Source organism: Cryphonectria parasitica (assembly GCF_011745365.1).
Source record: "Cryphonectria parasitica EP155 unplaced genomic scaffold M406scaffold_6, whole genome shotgun sequence".
Classification (NCBI taxonomy): Eukaryota; Fungi; Ascomycota; class Sordariomycetes; order Diaporthales; family Cryphonectriaceae; genus Cryphonectria; species Cryphonectria parasitica.
In genome coordinates, this window is record NW_024468914.1 from 1,629,223 (window position 1) to 1,651,832 (window position 22,610).

Here is a 22,610-nt window from a genome sequence, read left to right on the forward strand (position 1 = left end):
AATGCGAATAGCTTGATTGAAGAATATTGCGAAGTTCTTCAGCTAATTCTGTTTGGAGATTTCATTTTTAATATTATTCTTGAATCCCTTATAGTAGTATTCTATAAGATTCTTGTTTTCCTACAGAAATCTTGCTAAGAGCTGCTTGAATCTAACTGTATAAGTAGAAGCTGATTTAGTTTGCTTGAGATTCATAAGCTGCTAAGCTGTAATATATTCTTCATTAGAATTATCAAAGATTTCTTTGAAAGCTTTTTCGAAGCTCTTAAAGGAATTGAATATATTCTTAGTACTCTGAGTATATGCATTGGAATTGTTCTGATGCTCCAAGTAGTTGTATAGAGAAAGCTTATATTAGATAAGAGTATTCTTTTCAAGATAAGTTTCTATAAGAATAATCTTTTCAGATTCTATAATGAACTGGATTATATAATACAAGAAATATGCTCTGTAGTAGATAAGAAATTTATATAGCATTTTCTGATTGCTGTTATATATAGCAAGCTTATTCATCTTATATGCTTTTTCAGCATCATTAGTAGCTGTAGAGATGAACTGCATTTGCTGAGCTTATTAAGTTAGCTGAGCTTGTTAGTTAGTAATAATAGCGCTCTGGATCTGCTGTTGTTTGCATAGATTCTGAATATGCTGAATAAGCTGATACATCTAGTTAATCAGTTCTTTCTGAGTAGGAATGCGCAAGAATAAAGAAGTTTCTAGAGAAGCTATTGTATTCTGTATTGTTTAAGAGAATAATACTGAACTATTCTTGAATAAGAGTTGTTAAAATGTAATAAGCATTGCAGCAATCCGAAGATTCCTAAGTATATAAAGAGAGTTTATACTAATAAGAGCAGTATTAAAATATTAAGTTCTTAAATACGGAACTATACAAGTTCTAATAAGCAATGCAAATATTCACTATCTTTGAAGCTACTCAGTATATAAAACTAAATACTTAGATTAATAACTAAAAAGCTATATACAAGATCTATCTAATAGGAATGAATGTATTCTTATATATTCAGCTTTTCAGTTCTATTAGTAGTATTAGTTGTTGGATTTCTTGGATTATCTGGATAATCTAACTGATCCGGATTACCATGGATCAGCTACTGATCCATTCTAATCCTGTAATTCTAATCCTTGCTTATGTAAGCCTTAGTTCTTGAGATATTGAATCCTTCTCTGTCTTTCCGAACAGTTGTTCCGGGTGTCCTAGCTGGTAACCTGCATGTTGGATGAGTCATAACATACTGCTTTAAGCTATACTATCTTATTAATTATTATTTTTGTATTAGAATTTCTTATTTATATTAGCTGGAAATTTTTAAGTTTAGCTTTCTTTCTTGAATTTTTTTATTTATTATTTGTATAGATAATTATTAATATAAATTGCTTAATTAGAAAATATTGCAAAGTTTTCTAGCTAATTCTGCTTAAAGATTTTATTCTTAATATTATTCTTAAGTTTCTTATAATAATACTTTATAAGATTCTTATCTTTCTATAAAAGTCTTACTAAGAGCTGCTTGAATCTGATTATATAAGCAGAAGCTGATTTGATCTGCTTAAGATTCATAAGCTGCTAAGCTGTAATATATTCTTTATTAGAATTGCTAAAGATTTTCTTAAAAGCTTTCTCAAAGCTTGCAAAGGAATTGAATATATCTTTAATATTCTGAGTATATATATCAGAATTATTCTAATACTTTAAGTAGTTATATAGAGAAAGCTTGTATTAGATAAAAGCATTCTTTTCAAAGCAAGTTCCTGCAAGAATAACTTTCTCAGATTTCTTAGTAAACTAAATTATATAATGTAAAAAGTATACTCTGCAGTGAATAAGAAATTCATGCAGTATCTTTTAATTGCTATTATATATAGCAAGCTTATTCATCTTATATATCTTTTCAGCATTGCTGGTAATTATAAAGATAAACTGCACCTACTGAGCTTATTAAATAAGCTGAGCTTGCTAATTAGCAATAATAATACTCTAAGTCTGCTATTAGTTATACAGATTCTGAATGCACTGAATAAGCTAATATATCTGATTAATCAGTTCTTTCTGAGTAGGAATGTATAAGAATGAAAAGATTTCTTAAGAAGCTATTGTATTCCGTATTACTCAAAAGAATAATACTGAACTATTCTTGAATAAGAGTTATCAAAATATAATAAGCACTGCAGCAATCTAAAGATTCCAAAATACACAAAGAAGTTTATGCTAACAAGAGCAGTGCTAAGTATAAGCCTTGAATACGGAAATACAACTGAGTAACTGTACAAGTATTCACTGCCTTTGGAGCTATCAGAGTAGGAGAGTAATCTGATACTTAGATTAATAACTAAAGAGCTATGTACTGAATCTATCTAATAGTAATGAATGTATAGTTATATATTCAGCTCTTCAGTATGAATATATTAAATAGCAACATATCCAAGTTATTCTGCTAGCTCTAAATAGCATATATCCAAAGCTATCCTTCCTGATTGGCTGTGCTTATAACCTTAACTCTGGGTTATGTAATTAATGCTTTGTTAGAATGTTGGGTTCTTGACACCTGGTCCTTGTTACTCGTGACTTGTTTTGTGACCTGCATGTTGGATGGGTCATAACATCTTTAGTTTTTCGAGAACAGGATTTAGAAGCATGAGACTTGTTAATTCTGTTCAACATCTTAATTAGAAAAGTATAATTCAATATATAAAAATCTTGCAAGAAAACTTATAAAAGATTATTAAGAATAATAACTAATAGAAAAGAAATGATATTATAATTTATTCAGCTTATAGATTACAAAATAAGCTTTAGCAATAGAAACTAAGCATTAAGATATTATAATAAATAGCTAATCAGAATTATATAATTAAGAATTAAAATTATAATAAGAATGAATTATTTGAATTATTAATAAGCTAAGTAAGCTAAATCATCTAAATCATTAGTAAGCTAGATAAGCTATACTAAAGAGCTGAATATATAAGAATATATTCATTATTATTAGATAGATTATCAGAATATAACTCTTTAGTTATCAATCTAAGTATTCATTTGTTACATATTTAAATAGCTCCAAAGGTGAATGATCAGTACTTGCACGGATTACTCAGTTATATTTCCGTATTCAGTGAATTCTACTTCGATACCGCTCTTGTTAGTATAAACTCTTTGTATACTTCAGATCTTCGGATATTGCAGTGCGCTTCATTATACTTAGCTTCTTCCTCGCTTGCTTTCCACCGAAAATCATGATGTAGCTTAAGATATTGTACCGCACAGTGAATAAGCCTCTTATAACCGCATCTCAGCTTACCCAACACTCCCATACTTTGTCTTTAATCTATTCTTCATATTTCCTTTTCCCTACTTCTCCCTCTTAGGTTCAAGATGCAGTATAGCTATCTATAAGATCTGCGATATTAGCATCCTGTTTCTATTGGCCATCGTAGGAGCGGGGAGATGGGCGTAATGTCGGGGATCGAAGGAGGTGTCCCGTGCTCCAGCTGCGGTGTCGGCGTCCACGACCTCGAGGCAGATATAGTCGTGGTGGTGATGGTCGAGTCCAGGGGTCCAGAGTGGTGGTATGAATAAGGCCACCCTATGATGAGAGGGATGTGCAAAACCACGTACACGATGGAGAATACCAAGATGAGTACACCCATTAGGATGCCACAAGATTTGAGCACAACCCAGCGCAAAAGAGCCTTGATAGGTGATGGGATGTAGACGCCAGAAGAGAACACAAATGACTTCTGCGTATAAGTCCCAGAGAAAAGCTAGAGCCCACCGGGCGATTCCTGGGATCCCTCCAGCTGTCATTTTGGTGTTACCCGCGCGTCCCCCTTCACAGGGAGACTGGTGGTGTTGATTAGGTGGCCTGGGTGGCTGCAGTGCTTTGGGGATGGGAACTAGCAGCTCCTCGTCTTGGAGGTGGGACACCTTCGCTGTGGGCGTAGCTTGGGTTCCCTGAAGCTTCAGGTTGGCCCTAAACCTCTCCTTCAGCTGGTATGGACGAAGCGGTGCCATCGCGCTGGGGTGACCGGTCCTTGATCCAGAAGGGCGAGGGCGAGGAAGGTGGACAAGCAGAGAGGGCCGTGATGGTAGAGAGGCTGTTGAAGCCGTGTGTGTCAGGTCTCTGATCTTGCAATCAACTGTTCCTACGACTGGGCTTAAAGGTGCTTTTTTTTTTCTTTCTTTCTTTGGACTGGAGATTTTCAGTTGAAACGGTGTGCTACGAGTTCTTTGTGCCAAAGTGTCACATATTGTCTCGCCAGCCACAAGCCACAACAAGCGTGACGTGTACGCTTCCACTCAGTTCAACCCGCCAGAACCGGCCTGAGCAACTCTGTCCTTTCAGCTGTCGGCAGCTCAACTCCCCCCTCCTCCCCCCCCAAAAAACCCTCCAAAAAGAACTCCTATCTATCTTGCCCAGGTTGTACGATCCATTTTGCACAATATCAACGACCCAAAACGAACAGGAAAAAAAAAAAGGTCAAGGACAATCCTAGAGAATACAATATGTGGTCACTGCGTGTTACGATCGCCAGCATCTCTGTCACGGTAGCAGCACTCTTATTGGGTTGTACAAACTGGCCTGTCAGAACCAGTGACTACGAGAGCGACGGCAATAATGCTGCAGCACTCCAGGCAGCCAGATCTCAAGAAAACGCCGCGATAAGAAAACACGCGGACTGGGACAGCCCAGCGGGGGCGATCTGCAGGGCACACCAACAAGCCAAGATACACCTCGCCATCTCGACACCTGACCTTCCCCCAATCCCGCACGAGGTGCTCAACATCAACCTGGCCGTGTGCCCATTCGTACCGCTGGCAGGGCTGATTAGTGGGTTTGGTGTGCAGTAACTTGCTGCTGTCCTGGCTGTGCTGGACGCATACGAAGCGCGTGTCCAGGAGACATACATCTGGGCCCATCATGGGGCGTCTGAGCAGGATCTTGACTAGAGAAGTGGAGTCCTGTACGCACTGTCTCTTGCGGCCGAGCTTATGGTGACGCCGGCCTGGAGGAACCAATACATCCGCGAGGTGGTGCCTTTACTGCATAAAAGCGTCACCAAGGTGCGCAGACGAAGTTGGCCAGGTGTCGGCGGCGGCGACGGCGACCAGGCCCCCGAAGAGCAGGCCGCCAAGGTCAAGGCTCTGGATCAATGGTGCCTGGATCACGGTGTGAGCGAGCTGATGTAAACGGTCCCATTGGCGCTAGAAATTCAACACTTACTAGTACAGTTTCGGACAAATGATTACATAACCCATGACAGGATTGTCCGAACTAATCAGGAAGGGACCGCAACGATCGCACAGCGGTTCTTACGGTCCAAGGATGGGACCGCAACAGTCGCACTGCGGCAGCCACGGTCCAGGACTGAAGAGACGGATATATAACTACACAGTCCTTACCAATGGAAAGATCTTGTACATAGCTCTTTAGTTTGTTTGTTTGTTTGTGTTATTTGACGCCAGAGGGAAAGGAAGCGTAGCTATCCTTTCCAGACCTCCCGAGGGGTATAAGGCGCGCTGAGCTAGGTTGCCTTCAAGCTTGGTTATAAGTCCAAGGCCAACAAGGACCTGATTGCGGCCCTCGCCCAGGTCTCTGGTGAATCCGCACTCGTCCATTAAGACAGCTGCCAGCAGGGCAACGGCCTGTGGCGAGGTTGCGTGGTGATATGGAAGGGGGTTGTTGAATCGGCGACTGCAGTCTGTGCCAACTGCTACTACAACGGAGGCGCCTCACTGTGCCACTGGCCAGAGCGATGCCTGGTGCATATATCCAATATATGCCGGCGACTCAGAGCAATGGCCGGTGTATATGAGAAAGACGAAAGAGGGACTCTACCTGAGCTTCATCAACATTGGCCAATATCTGCAATAATCGGAGCGGCTCTTCGAGGGCCATGCCTAGGTTTCGAGATATGGATCCCTGCTTTCTTTTGAATCCGGCTAGCCCAGCTGCCAGCGGTCTGGCTGGAGATCTTCTCGTTGCGCTGCGCTGTGGAGCGCCGGAGAAGTCGGATCTTATACCATAGCCGGCGGTCTGAGAAGTCCGGCAGAGGCTCCTTTTCGCATCCGAAGCGCCAGAAGTACCAGAAAGCCACAGCGCTGACTACACAGCTGAGAGGGTCGCGATGCCGAAGCGCGCCGCCATACTGGATACGCGCATCTGTATTCTTTTTGCCCTGTCTCATTACAGCCACAAGACAGCGTGGCGGCGGCAGCCCTGATCGTCTCTGGCGATATGCCTCCGGCAGCGTGAAGCTGAACAGGTCTGGCATCTCGAGGGCCGAGCGCTCGCCAGGCCTCTAGGCAAGATGTGTGCCCAAGAGAAAGTCCCTATTGGTCCGCAGCGCCTGGCCTATGGATCGGCTATAGCCCCAAGTCCAAGCTGCGCGCGTATGGTTAGGTATCTCGAGCTGCGAATACACATCTCGAAGAGTAAGGTCCAGGCGGTCTGCGTATTCGTCGCGCTGTCTGGCGTACGTCTCGTCGCTGGGTTCTTTCAACAGATCCTTGAGCAACATAGTCCTGGGGTTCGGTGCCGCATTCATATTAACAGAGGTCTGGAAGGCCCAGAGCTTGACGATGGCTGAGATATAGCTCTTGACGGAGTTAAGGTGAAGGAGGAGCCGGATGCTTGGGTGCAGCGACGTGGCCCAGTCCGACTGGTATCTCCCCACAAAGGGGAATCAGCCTCGCATCAACATTCATCTGCCTTTTGGAGGCTTCTAGGGCGCTGTGGCCGTGGCGGTAGGGCTAGATCGCGAGGAGGGATTCTGATGCTGGAGGACACGATGTCGGCCGCGATACCCCGCGCGCATACAGCACCTTGAAATCCATAAGATCTGGCCATTTGAAGAAGCGGTGTGGTCGGCCAGGGTGGCCGATAACCCCGGGTGGCCGATAACCCCCCCCCCCCCCCTGCGACTTATATCCTTGCCACGAGCCAGACCCATGCTCCTATATGAAGAGAACCAAGACGCGCTGGGCAGCAGTAGGGCCAAGGTCTTTACTGGACCAAACATATGAAAGATAGCAGCATAAGAGACACAGATGATGGAGCTATCGAGTTCGTAAAAGCCAAGACGCTAGCGCTAAAGGGAAGAGGAGAAATTCTGGCCAGCCTTGCTGTCGTAGCCTTCTTGCTAGACGATTCTTGAGTACTGCATCAAAAGCCCCTTGTACGTCCATCGTCAGAAGGGAGGCCCTCTGTCCCCTGATGGAGAGCTTTTTTGATATCGTGGGTGAGGCATGTTGCCAAGTCAACCGCTGACCTTTTCGGGAGAGCTCCGAAATGCTGGCTGCTGAGGAGGCCTCGCGTGACTGCGAGCGTTGACATCCTTCTTGCCACCAGTCGCTCGAGCCCCTTTCCCAATGCAAGAGAGCAGAGCTATGGGACGATATGCCCGATAGGTTGAGTAGTCTGACTTTCCCGGTTTTGGGATCATTGTGACCTCTGCCTTTCGGAAAGCTCTGGGGTGGTATCCAGCTCGTAGGCATCCCCCATATAAGGCTGCTATAGGCTCAGCAATCCACGACCAGGCCGCTCTGAGGAGCCTGACAGTAATGCCGTCTATACCTGGCGCAGTATTGCTTGTGTGCAGGCAGCAGTGTTCTGCTTCTTGAGTCGTTACTGTCTCGTCCCATGGGATCGCCTCTGGCGAGTCCTCTATAGCCAGTTGTTCCCAAGGGTCTTCGATGTCGTCCTCTGCTGAGAATCGGAAGAGCACTTTGTCCCTGAGCAGGCTAGCCTTGGCTGTCGGTTCTGTGATCATCCGTCCTTGGTCCACGAGAGGCGGCGGCTGGTACGAACCGGGACTTTTGTGCCAGGCTGTAATCTTGAATATGTCCTTCGAGGTAGTTGCTTTTCCAATCATTCCCTCCCAGTATGATCGCTTTGCCTTTCTCGCTTCGGTCTTAAGAGCTTTGTTGGCCATCCTCAGCAGCTCTGTATCCCCTTCTCTCTCTCATAGCCTCCTTGGCTCTCTGCTGCGCTTGGCGACATCCCTCTGTCCACCACACAGCTGCGTGCCCTCTTCGTTTTACCCTTTCCCCTGTGGCTCCCATTGCCCCCTGTAGGAGTTCTGAGAGTTCTTGTGCTAATATATCCAACAACTCTGGAGTACCATCCAGTGTTCGGATCCGGCTGCTGTGTCGTTTTACCATCTGCGCGAACTTATTCTCCATGGTTTCCTTGACCTTTAGGCGCCCTTCTCTTCGAGGCAGCGCCTGGTCTCCCGTGATCTCCGTCTATAGCGTATAGTGGTCAGATCCTGTATACAGCTCTTGGAGCACATTTGTGCGTATATCTGTCAGCGAGGTAAACACTAGGTTGATAGTATTTCCTGCTTTGTGCGTGGGTTCCTCTGAGTTGGCAGCATACACCTGGTGATCCTCTGCCCAAGCTGCTATCCTGTTCTCTGGCCCGCAGTGTCGTTGATGCCCCCGGCTGCCATGTCTAGTGGCAGCGCGTTGAAATCTCTGGCAACCACTATTCTGTCGGGTAGTTCCCACTTCTCCAGCGCATCTAGCACCTCGTGGCTCCTAGGGTTCACGTATATATTGGCGATCGTGATTCCCTGGACAAATACAGCATAGAAGTCATGCGATCCGAAAGGCCTTTCCTGGTATACTGTTCAGTTCCGGCCCCTTCTTCATATATGTAACCACCCCTGGTCTGCTCGTTCATATGTCTATCGGTATATATATGTCGTAGCCCGGGTGGGTTTTCGTAAGATTGCGGCTGCCTCTGCTCTGTGCCCAGGGCTCTTGGATCAAGATTACATCTGCCCTTGCTTCCCAGGCCACATTCAATGCAATATCGTGTACTGGCCCGCTCTTTCCGCAGTTCACCGGAAGGAGCCGGAGCCTACACCCTTGTCTGTCGCTCTGCCTTGTCTGTGGTGTATTCACGATATTAGGCGTTGGTGTCCATCGGGGTCCTCAGCAGACTCCAGGAGTTCCGTTGATGCCACAATGATTGATTTCCTCCGCCATGATCGGGTCTGGCGAGGATGTGGGTGGAGGGGGGCCTTTCCTCTGTCCGCTGAGGCTGTCCTATTTCTGGTGGGGAGTTCGGCGTGGAGGCTTGCTGGGGGGGGGGGGGGGGATTTCCTCTCCTCTCCTCTCCTGCTCTGGCTTGTCCCTCGTGTCCTGCGGCTCCTTTGGGGCTTGGGCGTGAGCTGCTGCATACTCCTTTTCCCCTAGCTTTCTGATCGCCTGGAGCTGTCTCTGTGTAGGTCTGTGGATCTTTCCGTGTTTCCTCTTTGGGCGGGCCGGGCAGCTCGGGAAGTTGGACGGGTGAGGACCTTTACAGTTGGGGCACCGAGGATGTCGTGTGCACCTCGGGGTGCACCGCGTTTTGTCTCCGCAGTTTTGGCACTTCTCAGGGCGCAAGCACTGCCTGGGGTCGTGGAAGTCGAGACATCGGCTGCACTGTGTAACCTGTTCCTTTTCCTTCAGCCTCCTGGCTGGCGGGGAAACTCTCAAAGATCCCGGAAGCCTGGCTTGACCGTGTTCCGGAAGGAGATGACCCAGTTTCTCCTCTGTCCCTCCTCTTGGTGTCCCGAGGGCTTGCACTGGACTGGTACTGATCCTGTGGGCGGCGTTGACCTCCGCTGGGATCAGCTCTTCCGTTCGGCGCTCTCCATTGTGTGTCTTGAGGGAGTTCGGGACGCTGTTGACAATGTAGGTGTACCATTTCTCCGCTTTCTCCACAACTGCTCCGTGATCCTCCAGGAAAGACCATGGTGCACATAGCTTTGTCTCTGCTTCCTTGGACGCGGTACGGACAGCAAAAGCCACTTCGTACTTGTTGGACCTGCTTAAAATCCGCTAGCCGTATGCCGGTTTGGTCGCTGAGGCTGACCTTGGCTTCCGGCGCCGTAAGGCTACGCCATGGGTGCCAAGTTGGCAGCAGCCGGATGAAGATCCGGTCGTCCGCTTTCGCCTCCTCCCTTCCGCCTTTTGCCGCCTTGCGTGTTGGCTCGAGGGCCAGGTTTTGCTGCTCGTCTTCTTTCTCTGGACAAGCGTCCATTGGGATTCGTCGCTGGTTGCCTTGGATTGGCCTTCGCTGTGGGCTTTGCTACGTGGCTCACGTTGTTGGGGGGGGGCGGGTTCTCGTCCAGTCTTCTGGCCAATTTCCTTGTCTTGTAGTTCGGCCCGGGCCCGTTGTTGCGGGGCGGGTGGAGTGAGTCTCGTCTTGGTTGGGTCCGGAGTTCCTATATTGGTTCCCCCCTGTGGGGTGGATTCAGCGCTCAACTGTCCCGCCCCGCTGGCCAGCTGTAAGAGCGCCCTCCCTCCTCAGCACTGCGCCCGCGTTTTTGGCCCAGGTCTTCTGGAACCCTGTGCTGAATTCGCTGAGGGGCGAGGTCGAGCGCTTTCGATGTTGTAGTGAGAACTTGGCGGCGAGCCCGTCGTTCGCTCTCCTCCCCAAGGAGAGAGAGTTCGACCGCTTCTTGGAGCGGTCCTTTCCCCGGTGCTGTCTGCTTCGCGTTGTTGGCCGTGAAGACGAGGTTCCGTGGGACAGAATTGTTGCCCCAGGCAAGGTCGCGCAAGGGCAACTCCTGTGGCGATGTTGGGAGTGATGTCTGTTGTCGCCGCGAGTGAGGACAGGACCTCGACGGGCCTTTTCTTTGCCGGTCGAGGTGCTTCGGGGGGGAAGCCCGCTGGCCTCCTGTAACTGTACGTCGCTCCTCCGCAAGCATACTTAGCCCTCCTGCACACAGTGCAAGCAGTTTCGTTGTACTGTGATCCCCAGCAATCCGTTCCTTCTTTGCACAATGCGAGAGGTTTGCGGGACTGTGTTGTCTAGAAGGAAGGAGACCCTCTTCGCCAGCGGGTCCCTTTCCCTGCTCTGCCTATCCATACCCTGTGGCCTGCTCCGCGCCTTTTTTACTTCTGCGTCGAACAACCTCCGCTCGCCAAAGAAGATGTCCGTGCGCCGAGCCGGCTATTTCTTGGCCCCCTGTAGGCGACAAACCACCACCCCAGCACCCCCTTTGTCGGTTTTACTAACCATAACCCCCGGGCCTTCTTGGCGCTCGGTTTAGCGTGCCCAGGCCACCACCAGACCTCCCCGCCGTAAAGAGCGACCGGGAGTACGCAGGCCGAGGTAGCGAGTGCCGTGAGGTTGGGGGGGGAACCGTCCGAGACCCGGTTGGAGAGATTCAATAGGTGGCTTCTCTACACATGAAGATTATATATATGCCCAATGCAGTTCATACAGCGCCTTGTTCACAGCCGCGTTTTGTATTCCTCCTACTGTATCTGTATTACGGGATCATTACACATTAAGTCGAGAACACGCTGTTGTGGCCGCCGAATTTAGTTGGCGCGGGCCGCTAAATTCGGCGGCCCTGGCAGTGCGGCGCAACTGTCACTACTAAGTACTTACTACCTCCTCCACTGCAGAGGAGGATCGCCATCCCTGCAACTGCGCCGCTCGTCACTTTCCTGAAAATAGAACCTGCCAGTTTCGCGTTTTCTCTTTTGGACCCGTGCATTGAATCCTTGAGTTACAAAATGGCCAGTGCTCACACCGTTCGGCGCTCTAGCCTCGCCGACTCGCTTTGCTCGAGTCAAAGACCCTTTACCCCCTACGAGCACGTAGTAGTGTCGGTATGGCACCGCGTCGCCCTTCACCCCCGTACACAAAGCAGACCCCATCGTCAGCATGCGGATTTCATCCAGCACTTCACGCGGCGCGAAGCCCAGAAGCGGCTTGCGCGACGCCCAGATGCGCTGACGGCTGCACAGCATGCAGCACTTCGCGAGCAGCTCAAAGAACGTTCACTTCCTCAAGCCCGACTACGCCGACAACACTAAAGTGAATATAGCAGGTATTCTGCGAAAGCGGAAGAGGTAATCGGCCGCCCTGACCCTGTTCCTATCCGTCTTATCGCTAACTTGGGCATGGAGATATTGCGAGTCCGCCGAGCTTACCAACGAGTGGCGAGACGTGATCCAGGGCGGCGCAGATCGATCCATGGCGATGGATTTTCTGTTCCACTTGTGTGAATCCTACAAGATCAAGTCGTGGGGGACATCGTGGGAGTATTTTCGCCAATACAAGCAGCTGTACGCCAGCGTTACCGGCCAGTATATGGACAGGAACGATAGCAAAGAAATCCTCAAGGTGCGATACTATACGCCTTCCGTCATGACAGGTACTGACTGTCCTATTCAGTGGCATGACGCGGTCCTCGTTCACCGCTTTGGCCTAGTAGCTCCGAACGGCGGCGGAAAGGACGTGGCCGATTCCGGCGACTTGCTTGCCCTCCAGACCTTCAACATCGCCTACGACACAGGCGTCTTCTCGGGAGAAAGGCATCGCATACAATTAGCAGGGTGCTACCTCGGTCTCGCCTTCACGGGGGCGCGACCGGCAGAGTTTGTAGACGGGGGAGCGAAAGAGCGGCAAGGATGGGTGCCTAGAGGAGCTGTTCCCGCGGAAACCGCGAGTAGCCCATGAAGAAGACGGTACAAAGGCGCTGGAGCCGAGCTCCGGACTACTTGAAGACATTCTCGCACAAGAATATGCCAGCCGGGGGCGTCCGAAAGCGCTCTGCTACGAAAGACATCCTACTGATGGTCGTGCGCCATCCGAACACTAGCGAGGACGTCCTGGCGATGTCGATCAAATTTGCGCATCACAAGGGAGGGGGCAGATAACAAGCCGAAGCCGTAAGTCGTTCTATCTCGCCCTTGGGCCTGGCGTCTTACCTAACATATGCTGGACCTCCAGGACTGTCTTCTTTTTCACGCCCACCAGGAGGTTAATTTTTCTGTCTCATCAGCGTCGTTGTCAGCCTAGCGGTACATGACGGCGCATTCGCTGCGTCGAATCTCACCAGTGCCAGACAGGTCTTTCAGGTCAAAAATCGAGGTCCAGTCAAATGCACTCCTTTACGCTGGAAGGAGGAATGGCTCAAGCGACCCATTTTCCGCCGTTGCGGTGATTTGCCAGACGACTCGGGCGGTGCTCAATACCAACCGCTCCCATACCACAAGCTCAGAGACGACATGGCACGACAGTCATTGGATAGTGGATGTGAAAAAGCAATCGAACCAAAGGCCTGGCGTAGAGGAGCCGCAAACTCTGCTAATGGTATGTCAAATCGGTTCCCTCGCCGGCATGTTGGTTCTGACAGCGCACAGGCCACGCTCCTGATGCTGTCCGCGACCAGATGATGATGCGACACGACCCGAAGTGGGCTACTTTCAACAGCGCGTATATCAACGAGAAGGTCCAGTTCCATCTTCAAAACGCGTTTTTAGACGAACCCACTGAAGACAGCCTAATTGGAATGCTGTCGCATATCGGACTGATGCGCGACCCCCGTGCGAGCGAGGATATGGTCCCCGATGAGGTTTGGGAGAAAATGCCGCCCAATCCAGAGATTATCGAGCTCCGAGGCAGAGCGAGCGCAGCTGAAAGACGGTCAATACAGAATCAGAGGCACGGAAAACGAGACACGGGTGCGGGAGCTTACCCGGAAAATTGCAACGAAGCAAGCGCAACGCGACAAGGCCATCCGGCGAGAATTCCGGGCTCACCATTTCCATAACCGCCCAACCTGGGATATTGAAAGGCACGCCAGCGGGGATGAAGAAGAGGACAGATACATTGAACCGACGATGGACTTGCACCCACCCGAGAGGGCTCGGCTCGCTGAGATTCTTTGTAATCAGCCGGACGATTCCGAATCCCTTGGAGCTGCTCGAACTCCGCATCGAGGCTACTGAGCTGATGATAGCCTTGTGCGGAAAGACGGAAACAGTGAAGCGGCATCGCACTCGGCGCAAGGCAGCAGGGGGAATTCTGATCAAGGAAGAGTCTCCTGGGCCAAGATCCTTTCCCGCTACTTATGCACAGGACGCAATGCCCTCGCTGCATCGGGGGACAACAGGCTGTCGTACGAGGAACGAACATTCCAGTATTGTCGACCTGCGGTGATGCACGATCATTTTGACACGAAGCACGCAGGACGGATGAGCGGTTCCAAGCAGATCACATGCTGTCACCCAAGGTGCCATGGAGGAAGAGCTGGAGTTCAAAGACTTGGGCCATTTCAAGAACCATGTAGAGAGGATCCATGGCGTCAAATTGCGGCCTTGAATATCTCTGGACCAGGAGCGTTGCGCGTACTCTCATTGACTGTATTGCAGCCCTACATAGCGCGAAATCCCACTTCGCGCACAAGCCGGAGTGCAAAACGACGGCCGATTCGGGCCGCAAATTCTGATTGATATCCGAGCCACTTCATATCCCTAATCTCCAATCACAAAGCTGCTGATAGCAGCGAATTGTGCCCGAAGAAGAACATTTACACGCTCGGCCAATGTCTGGCCGCATGCGGTTCCAGAGTTATTCAAACTATATCCATTCACCTGCCACGCCGAGGAGAGATTATCTCTCTCTAATCTCCAATATTATCTTTGATGTAAAGGCAGGACAGACGTCCCCCAGCAGGCTGTCTATGCGTACTTTGTTTTCTTTCGTTAACAACCCTGTAGTAACTCGTCGTCATCAGCCTTGTGCGACACCAAGGGCAGTATCGCGGGCAGCACGGAGATGTGTGTGACAATGACCACTTGCAGCCACGCAAGTTTCAGCCACTTCTTTATCAAGGGTTAATATGTGAATCTGTCCGAACTTGCAGCGTCGATTGAGAATATTGTCGTGAGATGTTATGATAGAGAATATATTGAATTCCTATCCGGGCCTGTTCTTCCGCAAAATCACAAGCGTCAAGGATCAAATATGAACCACAATCCCCCTCAAGATACTGTTGTTATTACGATGGGTCGTGGATAGCGGTGTTCCTGTCAAAAAGTTAGAATCGACCCACTATAGTTGAACGCCCAGAACTCTTACAATATCACTTCCTATCAGGGGAAGATAGTTCTGTCTAGATCGACACACGTAATCTTGGCGATATCTGCTGATAGAGATGTGGAACTCGGCTCCATACACCTCGTGAAGCTGCCTTAAAAGTTTTCACCAATGTGCGCCATCTCTTTCGAAAATTTTCGCCGCTTCTGTCTCTTTTCCTCGGTCGTTTCGCAAGACCGTTCTTGCGCCCTGCGGTAAGATCTTGCAAGGGTTGTTCAGGAATGCCACCAAGACGTTCAGCTTCGGCGTTAGACATAACGTAGGCCGGTTTTCGTCACCAAAGGATGGAACGGAGGCGTATTCCGGGGATAGAGAGCCACTGAAAGACAGCGAGATTTCAAAATTCATGCTCGCTTATTATACTACAGGAGAACAATAAAGGGCCAAAAAAAAAACCAGAATCCTGTCGTCCATGATACCATTTACTGTAAATGGTAAATTCTCTACAGTCAAGCTTTGATATGTACTAAATTTGCGTTTTCCTATGATCGCGCGACTCCGGCAGGCGGAGCTTGGCTGGTGATAGGAAACGATCAAAGGTCGGTATTAGCGTATGGACGGGATACCAGCAATAATAAACGAAAGAAAGAACCTATCTTCCCAATGAAACCATGTCTGACTCCGCCTATGCTGAGGTCACCAAGGTACGTACCGCACTCAACCGGCTTCGTGGTCTGGAACGTTTACCATCTTTACAAGTATCAGCGCTGACGTTTCAGTGAGAAAACTGATCCGGTAGCCGCGCTGCCCAAAAATACACACTTAGGATCCCTGTACCTTGGTACCAAAAAGATGCCAGAAACCAGAAACATGACAACCGGAAACCAGAAACAGCTCTGCCGGCACGGTAGCACACTCAGCCCTCCTGGGGAGATCTCTATGGGAGAAGACAGGGTACTTTGCGAGGTTGGTGAGCCCATGTTTGTATATCTAGTAAGATTGCGTAAAGAAATGCTAGTGTTACTTTAGAACCTGGATGCAGAAACCTCTGTGTTAGAAAGACGGAGCAGCTTGTAAATTTATGCCATCGTATGTCCTACTACCATAACTAGATTCTAGAAACCGTATCCATTCAAACCCCCGTTTGCAATTGACCCCTGTCTGCAAGTGGGCAACATGGGAAGTCCGGCATATTCAAATCATTATCATACACCTAATACAGCACCACAATCAATATATTATTCATCTTCATAATGCTGCATAGCTACAATTACCTCCTGTATAATCTCTTCTATCTCGTCTAGTAATTACATCCTGGGCGCAGTGCCTGGCGCAACCCTCTTCCTTTTGGCAGAGACTACCTTTGCCTCTTCTTTTTGCCTTTTCATAACATCGTCTAAATCTATAAAGAAAGAGTTGGCATCCCGATTCACAGTCCTTTTAGCCTGTGGCTTAACAAAATCAAACTAAATTTCCAACGCCTCTAGGCAGTACTACAAGGTCGCATTCTCCATATTGCCTCAATTAATCGCCTTCCCTGCCTTACCCCATAGCAGTCTGATCGCCCTTTCCTGTCCCTTCAACTAAACCAATTAGTCTCTGACGTCTTAAGACTTATACAAGGTCCATACCTCTCCATATAGATCGTTTTCAGGCTTATGGGAGATAATCAAAGAGGGCTGATCGGCTGTAAGAATATCTCCTTCTTTCTCTCCCACCTCTTGCACTATAGAACGGTTGAAAGGACAGATTCCCGTCTTGTCTAAAGCCTAACCATATATTTTTATCAGTAAACAATTGAGTGCGCGCAGCTTCATAAGCTTAGATAAATCTCTGCTTATTAATTAGGGCGCTAGCGGTAAGGGATATAAACCAAGCTGTATACTGATAATAGTACTCCTTCAATGCTAAAAACACAGCCACATCCAAGGGCTGTATCTTTTAAGACGAGTATACAGGTAAATAGAAAGGGCGGACTTTATTCTAGCAACATTTAAACATAAAGTCAACGCCTATGTAAGTGTAGTAACCATCAAGTATAAGCAGTCGCCACTCTCGAAGGTCATCCGGCTTAGTAGAGGGCAAGTAGATCTTTTCGAGCCATTCTATGGCAATCTTAGTATTAGACCAGCCGCTAAGGCTATAAGTGTATTTCCAGTAATAAGGGAAGTTACCATTAGGCGGAAAGTGTTAAACTTAAGGGGATTAACCCGTGAAGATAACCAGTGGATCAAGCAAACCTCCCTCTGCTTTAATACACTCCAATATTGACACCCATGTGCGCGCGCCGCTGGTAATCTTCATAGAACGTTTCGTCAAATTACTTCCAACCACTTTGCCAGCTTTAAACTCTCCCTCCGCAACTCCGTTCTCGTCCAAGTTGGCAATATTCTTCGGGAGGATCTTAAGCTCTTCAATAACGGTAAAAAGACGATTAAAATGGCTCGTTCATGGCCTTTTAAGAGGTATAGTATGCCCTGTCTGATGCCAGCAGTCTTGATCCCTTCGTTTATAAGCGCAGATTTCAATTCACAAACTTCCTTACCCAGTTCTTGCCCACGGGAGTAGTACTACTGCCAGCGTACATGTCAGGGCCGATTGTGCCAGCAAGGCTCAGAGCCAGCTAAGCCAGCTGGATTACGGATGATTAAGCAATATGCGGCTATAAAGCGGCTTTCTAGCCACATCAGCACTGCTGAGCAGAACTTAGTTCCTTAGGCCTCAATGTCATTTCTGGTTGTATGCCCTTGAAAGAGAGGAAAGACCTCGCCACATTGCCTTTGCAACCTTTCCACCTGACAGTACATAACCAACTAGGCAAAAGCGCATAATTCCTTCAAGGTAATGGCTCTCCCGCACCTTTCTTCTTGCAAAATCCATTCCGCCAGGTCATATTCTTACTCGGAGGATAATTTTCGGTTGTTAATACCGTCTTAGGCATTACTGTTTTGGCCGTGGAGGTGTCTCGAGAATGTAGACGGGTCGATTCCGTATAGTGCAGCGGCATCCTTTTGCAACAACCCGTTTCGAACGGCCGAAATGGCCTTAGCCATGAGTTCATCTTCATAAACAGGCATAATGAATCTAAAGACGAGAAGAAAAAAAAATTCATTAAGTAATAGGGGGTAAAAGTGGTCGTGTTGACTGGATTTGCATCTGAAACTCGCTTGCAGGCAGGGGTCAATTGCAGACGGGGGTTCGAATGAATAAACGGCGATACTTTCCTGAATGACCAAGAGCGCGCTGCAAAGTACCTGAGTACCTGGGTAACTGCAGGTATGGGAGATCTGCGAAATACTATTTACGGAGAACCGTAATTCAGCATCCACCAAGCCCAGGTCTCGAAACCCGTCCACCAAAAAACAGAAAGCCACTGAATTCTACGATCCACCCGAAACAAGAAATCTACCACCCACTGAGAAGTAAATCTACCATCCACCTACAGCTGAACTAAATCTACATTCCACTGTGAACTAAATCTACCATCCACTCACAGCTGAACTAAATCTACCATCCACCTGGTTCAGCCCTCTGAGGTTCATCCCTCCCTCTCAGATCCAACCCTTTTATTTGAGGGTCAACCCTCTTTTCAGGTCCAGTCCTCTTTTCAGGCCCAGCTCTTTTACGTGAGGGTCAACCCTCGTTGCAGGTCCAACCCTCTTTTCAGGTCCAGTCCTTTTATTTGAGGTTCAACCCTCTTTTCAGGCCCAGCCTTTGTATTTGAGGGTCAATTGAGGTGCAGCTCTCTTTGAGGGGTAGGATTAGAGGGTTGGCCTTGAGAGGGCTAGACATGAAAAGAGGCCTGACCCCTTGTCTTCTTAAGTCTAGCTCTCCTTCTAGATTATCTACATCTAACTAAGCTTTATACCTCTTACTTCTGGTCTTTATAGTTCTATTATTAGGTAGTTAATCAACTGGTCATATTTTACGCAGAGATCGAATCTTCTTCTCTCGGTACGAATGCACTAACGGGGAGCTTAGTTTACAAGTTGACTAAATAGTCTCTGGCAAAAGTTTTCAGAAAACCAGATTCATTTTCGCTTTTCCAGAAATCTGCATTCCTCGCACAGCAAACATAAGGGCCGCTTAAGGTTGTTTAGATAATTGGTAAGTTGATAAGTTTGAAAAGAGTTTCCGCTTTTCCAGATTTCTGCAAAGCACAGACACATATAAAGAGCGTGCCGTTCCTCTAATACTGGGAATTCTCATCCAACGCAATTCTTTAACTCGGCGTCTCTGATACCACCAAAGCATAATATCTTGTCTTTACTATGATCGATTATTTTGTTGGCTCCTGCCAGCTGGCACTGGGCCGATTGACATTCGATTCTAGTCGAGAACCAAATCCTAGTGCCATTCACCGGCTCTCGGAGGTGCTTAGATTGTCATGCGATCCCATGAGTCACCAGATTCCAGCTGTGGTGTCGCCTGAGGAGCTCCAGACAGTACTCGATGATTCAAACGTCTCCAGGGAAGCTCTTGTGGAGAATCGTCAACCACATCCAGAATTATTCCCATCGGCCAAGCTGAGGGGCATCCATGGGAGACAGCGATTCGAAGCCGCGCTGCGTGTTTACGGTTCTCGGAAGTTGTGGACAGTGCAACTATACTGTATTCCCGCTGAAAGCGATGTATATCGATTGTTGCAGCCAGAAGTCGACCAGTACTTCTATCAGACGCCGCCCTCAGATGGAGAGATCTTCCTGAAAATACGCGAAAACAAAGGCCCTGGCCAAGTTGATATCGCTAAACTCTGGCGCTTGAAGTTGAGCAGTTATAAGCAGAAAGTTTTGGGCACCGTTGAGCGGCAATCAGGCCTGCTCGAGAAGTTAGATCAACTACGTGCCTTCCCCGGTCTCTGGAACGGCTTCCAGTTGGGCAATATAGAGAAGCATCTGAAGCTGCACACCCCTGAAGAAGTTTCGCACTACCTTCAACATGTGCACAAGACCTGGCAGTTGATTACCCTGGACGATCCCACGATACAAAAAGCAACAGATTTTCAAACTGTCAAGCGATTGGAACTACTTGCGCCAGCTATTTTTTCAGCTGATGGTGCAGAAGTACGGAGGTTGATCAGCGACGGGACGCTCTTCCCAAGCGTCTCGGCACCGAGTGTACGGGCCAGGATACAAGATGCGATGCTTCAGATTGTCGGCTTAATTCCCAGCATCACGACTTTCCATCAGAACATGATGTTATTGAGTATCGTTGCGAAGATCTTGCGAAGGCATATCGTCGGTGATGCAAGAAGTGGATCGCTACGCTCTGCTATGATGGGCTGCTGGCAGGCACCGGAAAAGATGCTCATAGAGGAAGCCGAGAACTCTTTCTATAAGCTCCATTTCCCACCGTCCTTCGACCTAGCATACCGCCAAGTCTTCATGTCAGCCCTACGCCACTTTTCACGCCTCTCAGTTGTAGGCCCTCGTTGTGAGAGAGGCCAAAGTATGAATGCGGCCATGGTTGACGATCAATACTTGGCCCAATTCTTGCGCGGAGCTTGGAAGCAAGGTTTCCGCTCGGTAAAGATTGAGGCCACACTTGCAAAGTTGCGCGACTGCCTGCCTCCGCAAGCAAAGGTAGACCCAGGAGCCCCTAGCCCTGAGAAAGCACTCGAACGGAGATCCGGCAGGCCGTTCTCAAACTCAGCCGCTGTATTGTCGTCGTCATTCTTTCTGCCCAATACCTTCACTGCAGAACAAAGCGAATACCCTTCCACCATTTTCGTTCTGGAGGACTTCATGCGTTCCTTTTTCGAGGGAGGATCTTCGGAGATGCGTCCTATCGCCACGGCGGTACGGGAGCACGAGCAGTCCTATGCTCCAAGCTCAAGGACTGCGCAGGAGACTGGAGAACATTGTGATATGGAAATCACTCGATACAGTCCGGCGGCTGAGAGCTCAGACTCTCAACCCACTCAGTTGGCGACGCGCCTCCGTCGTCTTGCAATGGGTCGCGGATTTCAGACCGCACTGCAGTCCCCGCAGAGCATTGACGCAGGTCTTCATCAACAATCTCGTCCTCTCCCACTTTACATACGACAGTCTCCAGACTCGTCCACATATCCAAGCAGCCCGGAAACGTCTGTGACTAGCACAAGCATGTCGTTTGCCACACGTTCTCTGATCTCTCCAGGAGATATGCTCCCCAGCCATGCCGGAGTACGGCAAGCTACGTTACGGGTGCTACAGGGACACAGTGGACAGAGCAGAAGTCAATCAGCCGGTAGCGTGTCCGCAGACACTGACATAATACGGACTCTCTTCGCTCCAAAGGACTTGCGATTTGGTAGAAGAGCATAAGCAGACATGCGATAACGGATTTTGGAGGAATGGATATACTTGACCAAGAGCGGCTTCATGGTCTACGATCGACGGAGAATGTTTGTGCGCCAATCATCACAAGCGCAATGATGTATAAACACCGCAAATGGAACTTGAAATTATATTCTGCAATGTCGCCTTTATACTGAATCGCCTTTATACTGCAACCTGCACAATTCCTAAGCTGGAGAGTAGTGGAAGATGTTTCATTTTATCAGTAGAGCTTTTGGGGGGGGGGGGGGCAAGTGAACGGGGCAGTGACTGGTAGAGTCTGCTAGTAAAATGCAGTGGCATTTTACTGGTAGAGATTCCTATCTTTTAGGCTTGTCTACTCGTAGAATCTATGGGCTGTCTACTAGTCAGGTCTGCAGAACAGGCTGTCCTCTAAATGTCAGGACTCTACTAGTAGTAGACGACCCCAGAATTCTACTAGCAGCCAAAACATACTAGTAGAATTGTTGTGCGCTGTCTACGGGGGGGATCCTAGGCGCAGTCCACTGGTAGACCTGAGGCCTATCTAGATCCAAAATCAAACCACGAAATCCAACCACGAAACCCAACAGCCACGAAATCCAACAGCCACGGAACTCCAGCCACGAAATCGAGCCCCGAAATCGAGCCCCGAAATCGAGCCCCGAAATCGAGCTACGAAATCCAACTCGAAATCCAACCCCGAAATCCAATTACGAAATCCAACTACGAAAGCAAGTACGAAAGCAAGCACGAAAGCAAGTACGAAAGCAAGTACGAAAGCAAGCGCGAAATCCAAATCCAAGCACAAAATCTGTCAGGGTAAAAAGGGCACACAAGTGAGGTGAAAGGGTGTGAGCTGCTCCTGAGTCGCTCTGTTGACGCTTCCATTCAAAGGGACTACTGAACCTATCTCCCTCCTCCTCTTTTTCGCTGCTGGACCTGTTGTTCCCCTTTCCCTTATGTACACAATTGGCCTGGACTAGATAAGATAACAATGGCCTGATGGCCACGCTGGCATCGTACGAGAGCGCTGCTCCAGAGCAGAGCCCTCACCGGGGTCCCAGACCGCCACTGGGGAATGCAAGGGCCACCCATTTCCGCCGTGCGCACACAAGCCCTGACAAAATCCAAGCAAGCACGAAAGCAAGCACGAAATCCAAGTACGAATCCCAGGCACGAATCCAGGCACGAATCCAGGCACGAATCCAGGCACGAACTACTAAACAAACCGCACTGGCGAACTGGGTATGCGACGACCGACAAAGCACCGTGAACACTACCCAATTCAGGGAATCAAAATTGAAATAATATGTCTAAATGCCATTTCTCGCATTACTTGAACACAACCATATTACTATCATCCCTGGCTATAGCATGTGAAAATTCAGTTTCATGAGACTTTCCCTTGTCCTCCTTGAAATCCGTTGGTGTTCTTTTAATAGGAAGAGGATAGCTTTGG

The 22,610-nt window shown here is 48.5% G+C and overlaps 5 protein-coding genes across 5 annotated transcripts; 3 read left to right on the top strand and 2 right to left on the bottom strand.

Annotated features, from left to right (window-relative positions):
- Window positions 1-4,014: 4,014 nt before the first annotated feature.
- Window positions 4,015-5,209, top strand: M406DRAFT_332001 (uncharacterized protein; the record flags this gene model as incomplete). Its single annotated transcript, XM_040920693.1, has 3 exons — window positions 4,015-4,127; window positions 4,609-4,850; window positions 4,980-5,209. 3 exons carry the CDS (start codon window positions 4,015-4,017, stop codon window positions 5,207-5,209), a joined length of 585 nt encoding a protein of 194 aa, XP_040774447.1.
- Window positions 5,210-7,383: 2,174 nt separating this feature from the next.
- On the bottom strand, window positions 7,384-7,533 carry M406DRAFT_20552 (uncharacterized protein; the record flags this gene model as incomplete). Its single annotated transcript, XM_040915463.1, has 1 exon — window positions 7,384-7,533. A coding segment is annotated over one exon (150 nt), but the record flags the coding sequence as incomplete, so codon positions are not given.
- Window positions 7,534-8,266: 733 nt separating this feature from the next.
- M406DRAFT_262386 (uncharacterized protein) lies at window positions 8,267-8,434 on the bottom strand (the record flags this gene model as incomplete). The annotated part of the gene is made up of 1 exon (XM_040917508.1): window positions 8,267-8,434. A coding segment is annotated over one exon (168 nt), but the record flags the coding sequence as incomplete, so codon positions are not given.
- Window positions 8,435-11,539: 3,105 nt separating this feature from the next.
- M406DRAFT_352374 (uncharacterized protein) lies at window positions 11,540-12,488 on the top strand (the record flags this gene model as incomplete). The annotated part of the gene is made up of 4 exons (XM_040922683.1): window positions 11,540-11,635; window positions 11,781-11,878; window positions 11,936-12,152; window positions 12,204-12,488. 4 exons carry the CDS (start codon window positions 11,540-11,542, stop codon window positions 12,486-12,488), a joined length of 696 nt encoding a protein of 231 aa, XP_040774450.1.
- A 6,903-nt stretch (window positions 12,489-19,391) lies between these two features.
- M406DRAFT_332004 (uncharacterized protein) lies at window positions 19,392-20,751 on the top strand (the record flags this gene model as incomplete). Its single annotated transcript, XM_040920694.1, has 3 exons — window positions 19,392-19,430; window positions 19,502-20,650; window positions 20,740-20,751. The coding sequence occupies 3 exons, from the start codon at window positions 19,392-19,394 to the stop codon at window positions 20,749-20,751; spliced, it is 1,200 nt and encodes a 399-aa protein (XP_040774451.1).
- Between the last annotated feature and the right edge of the window lie 1,859 nt (window positions 20,752-22,610).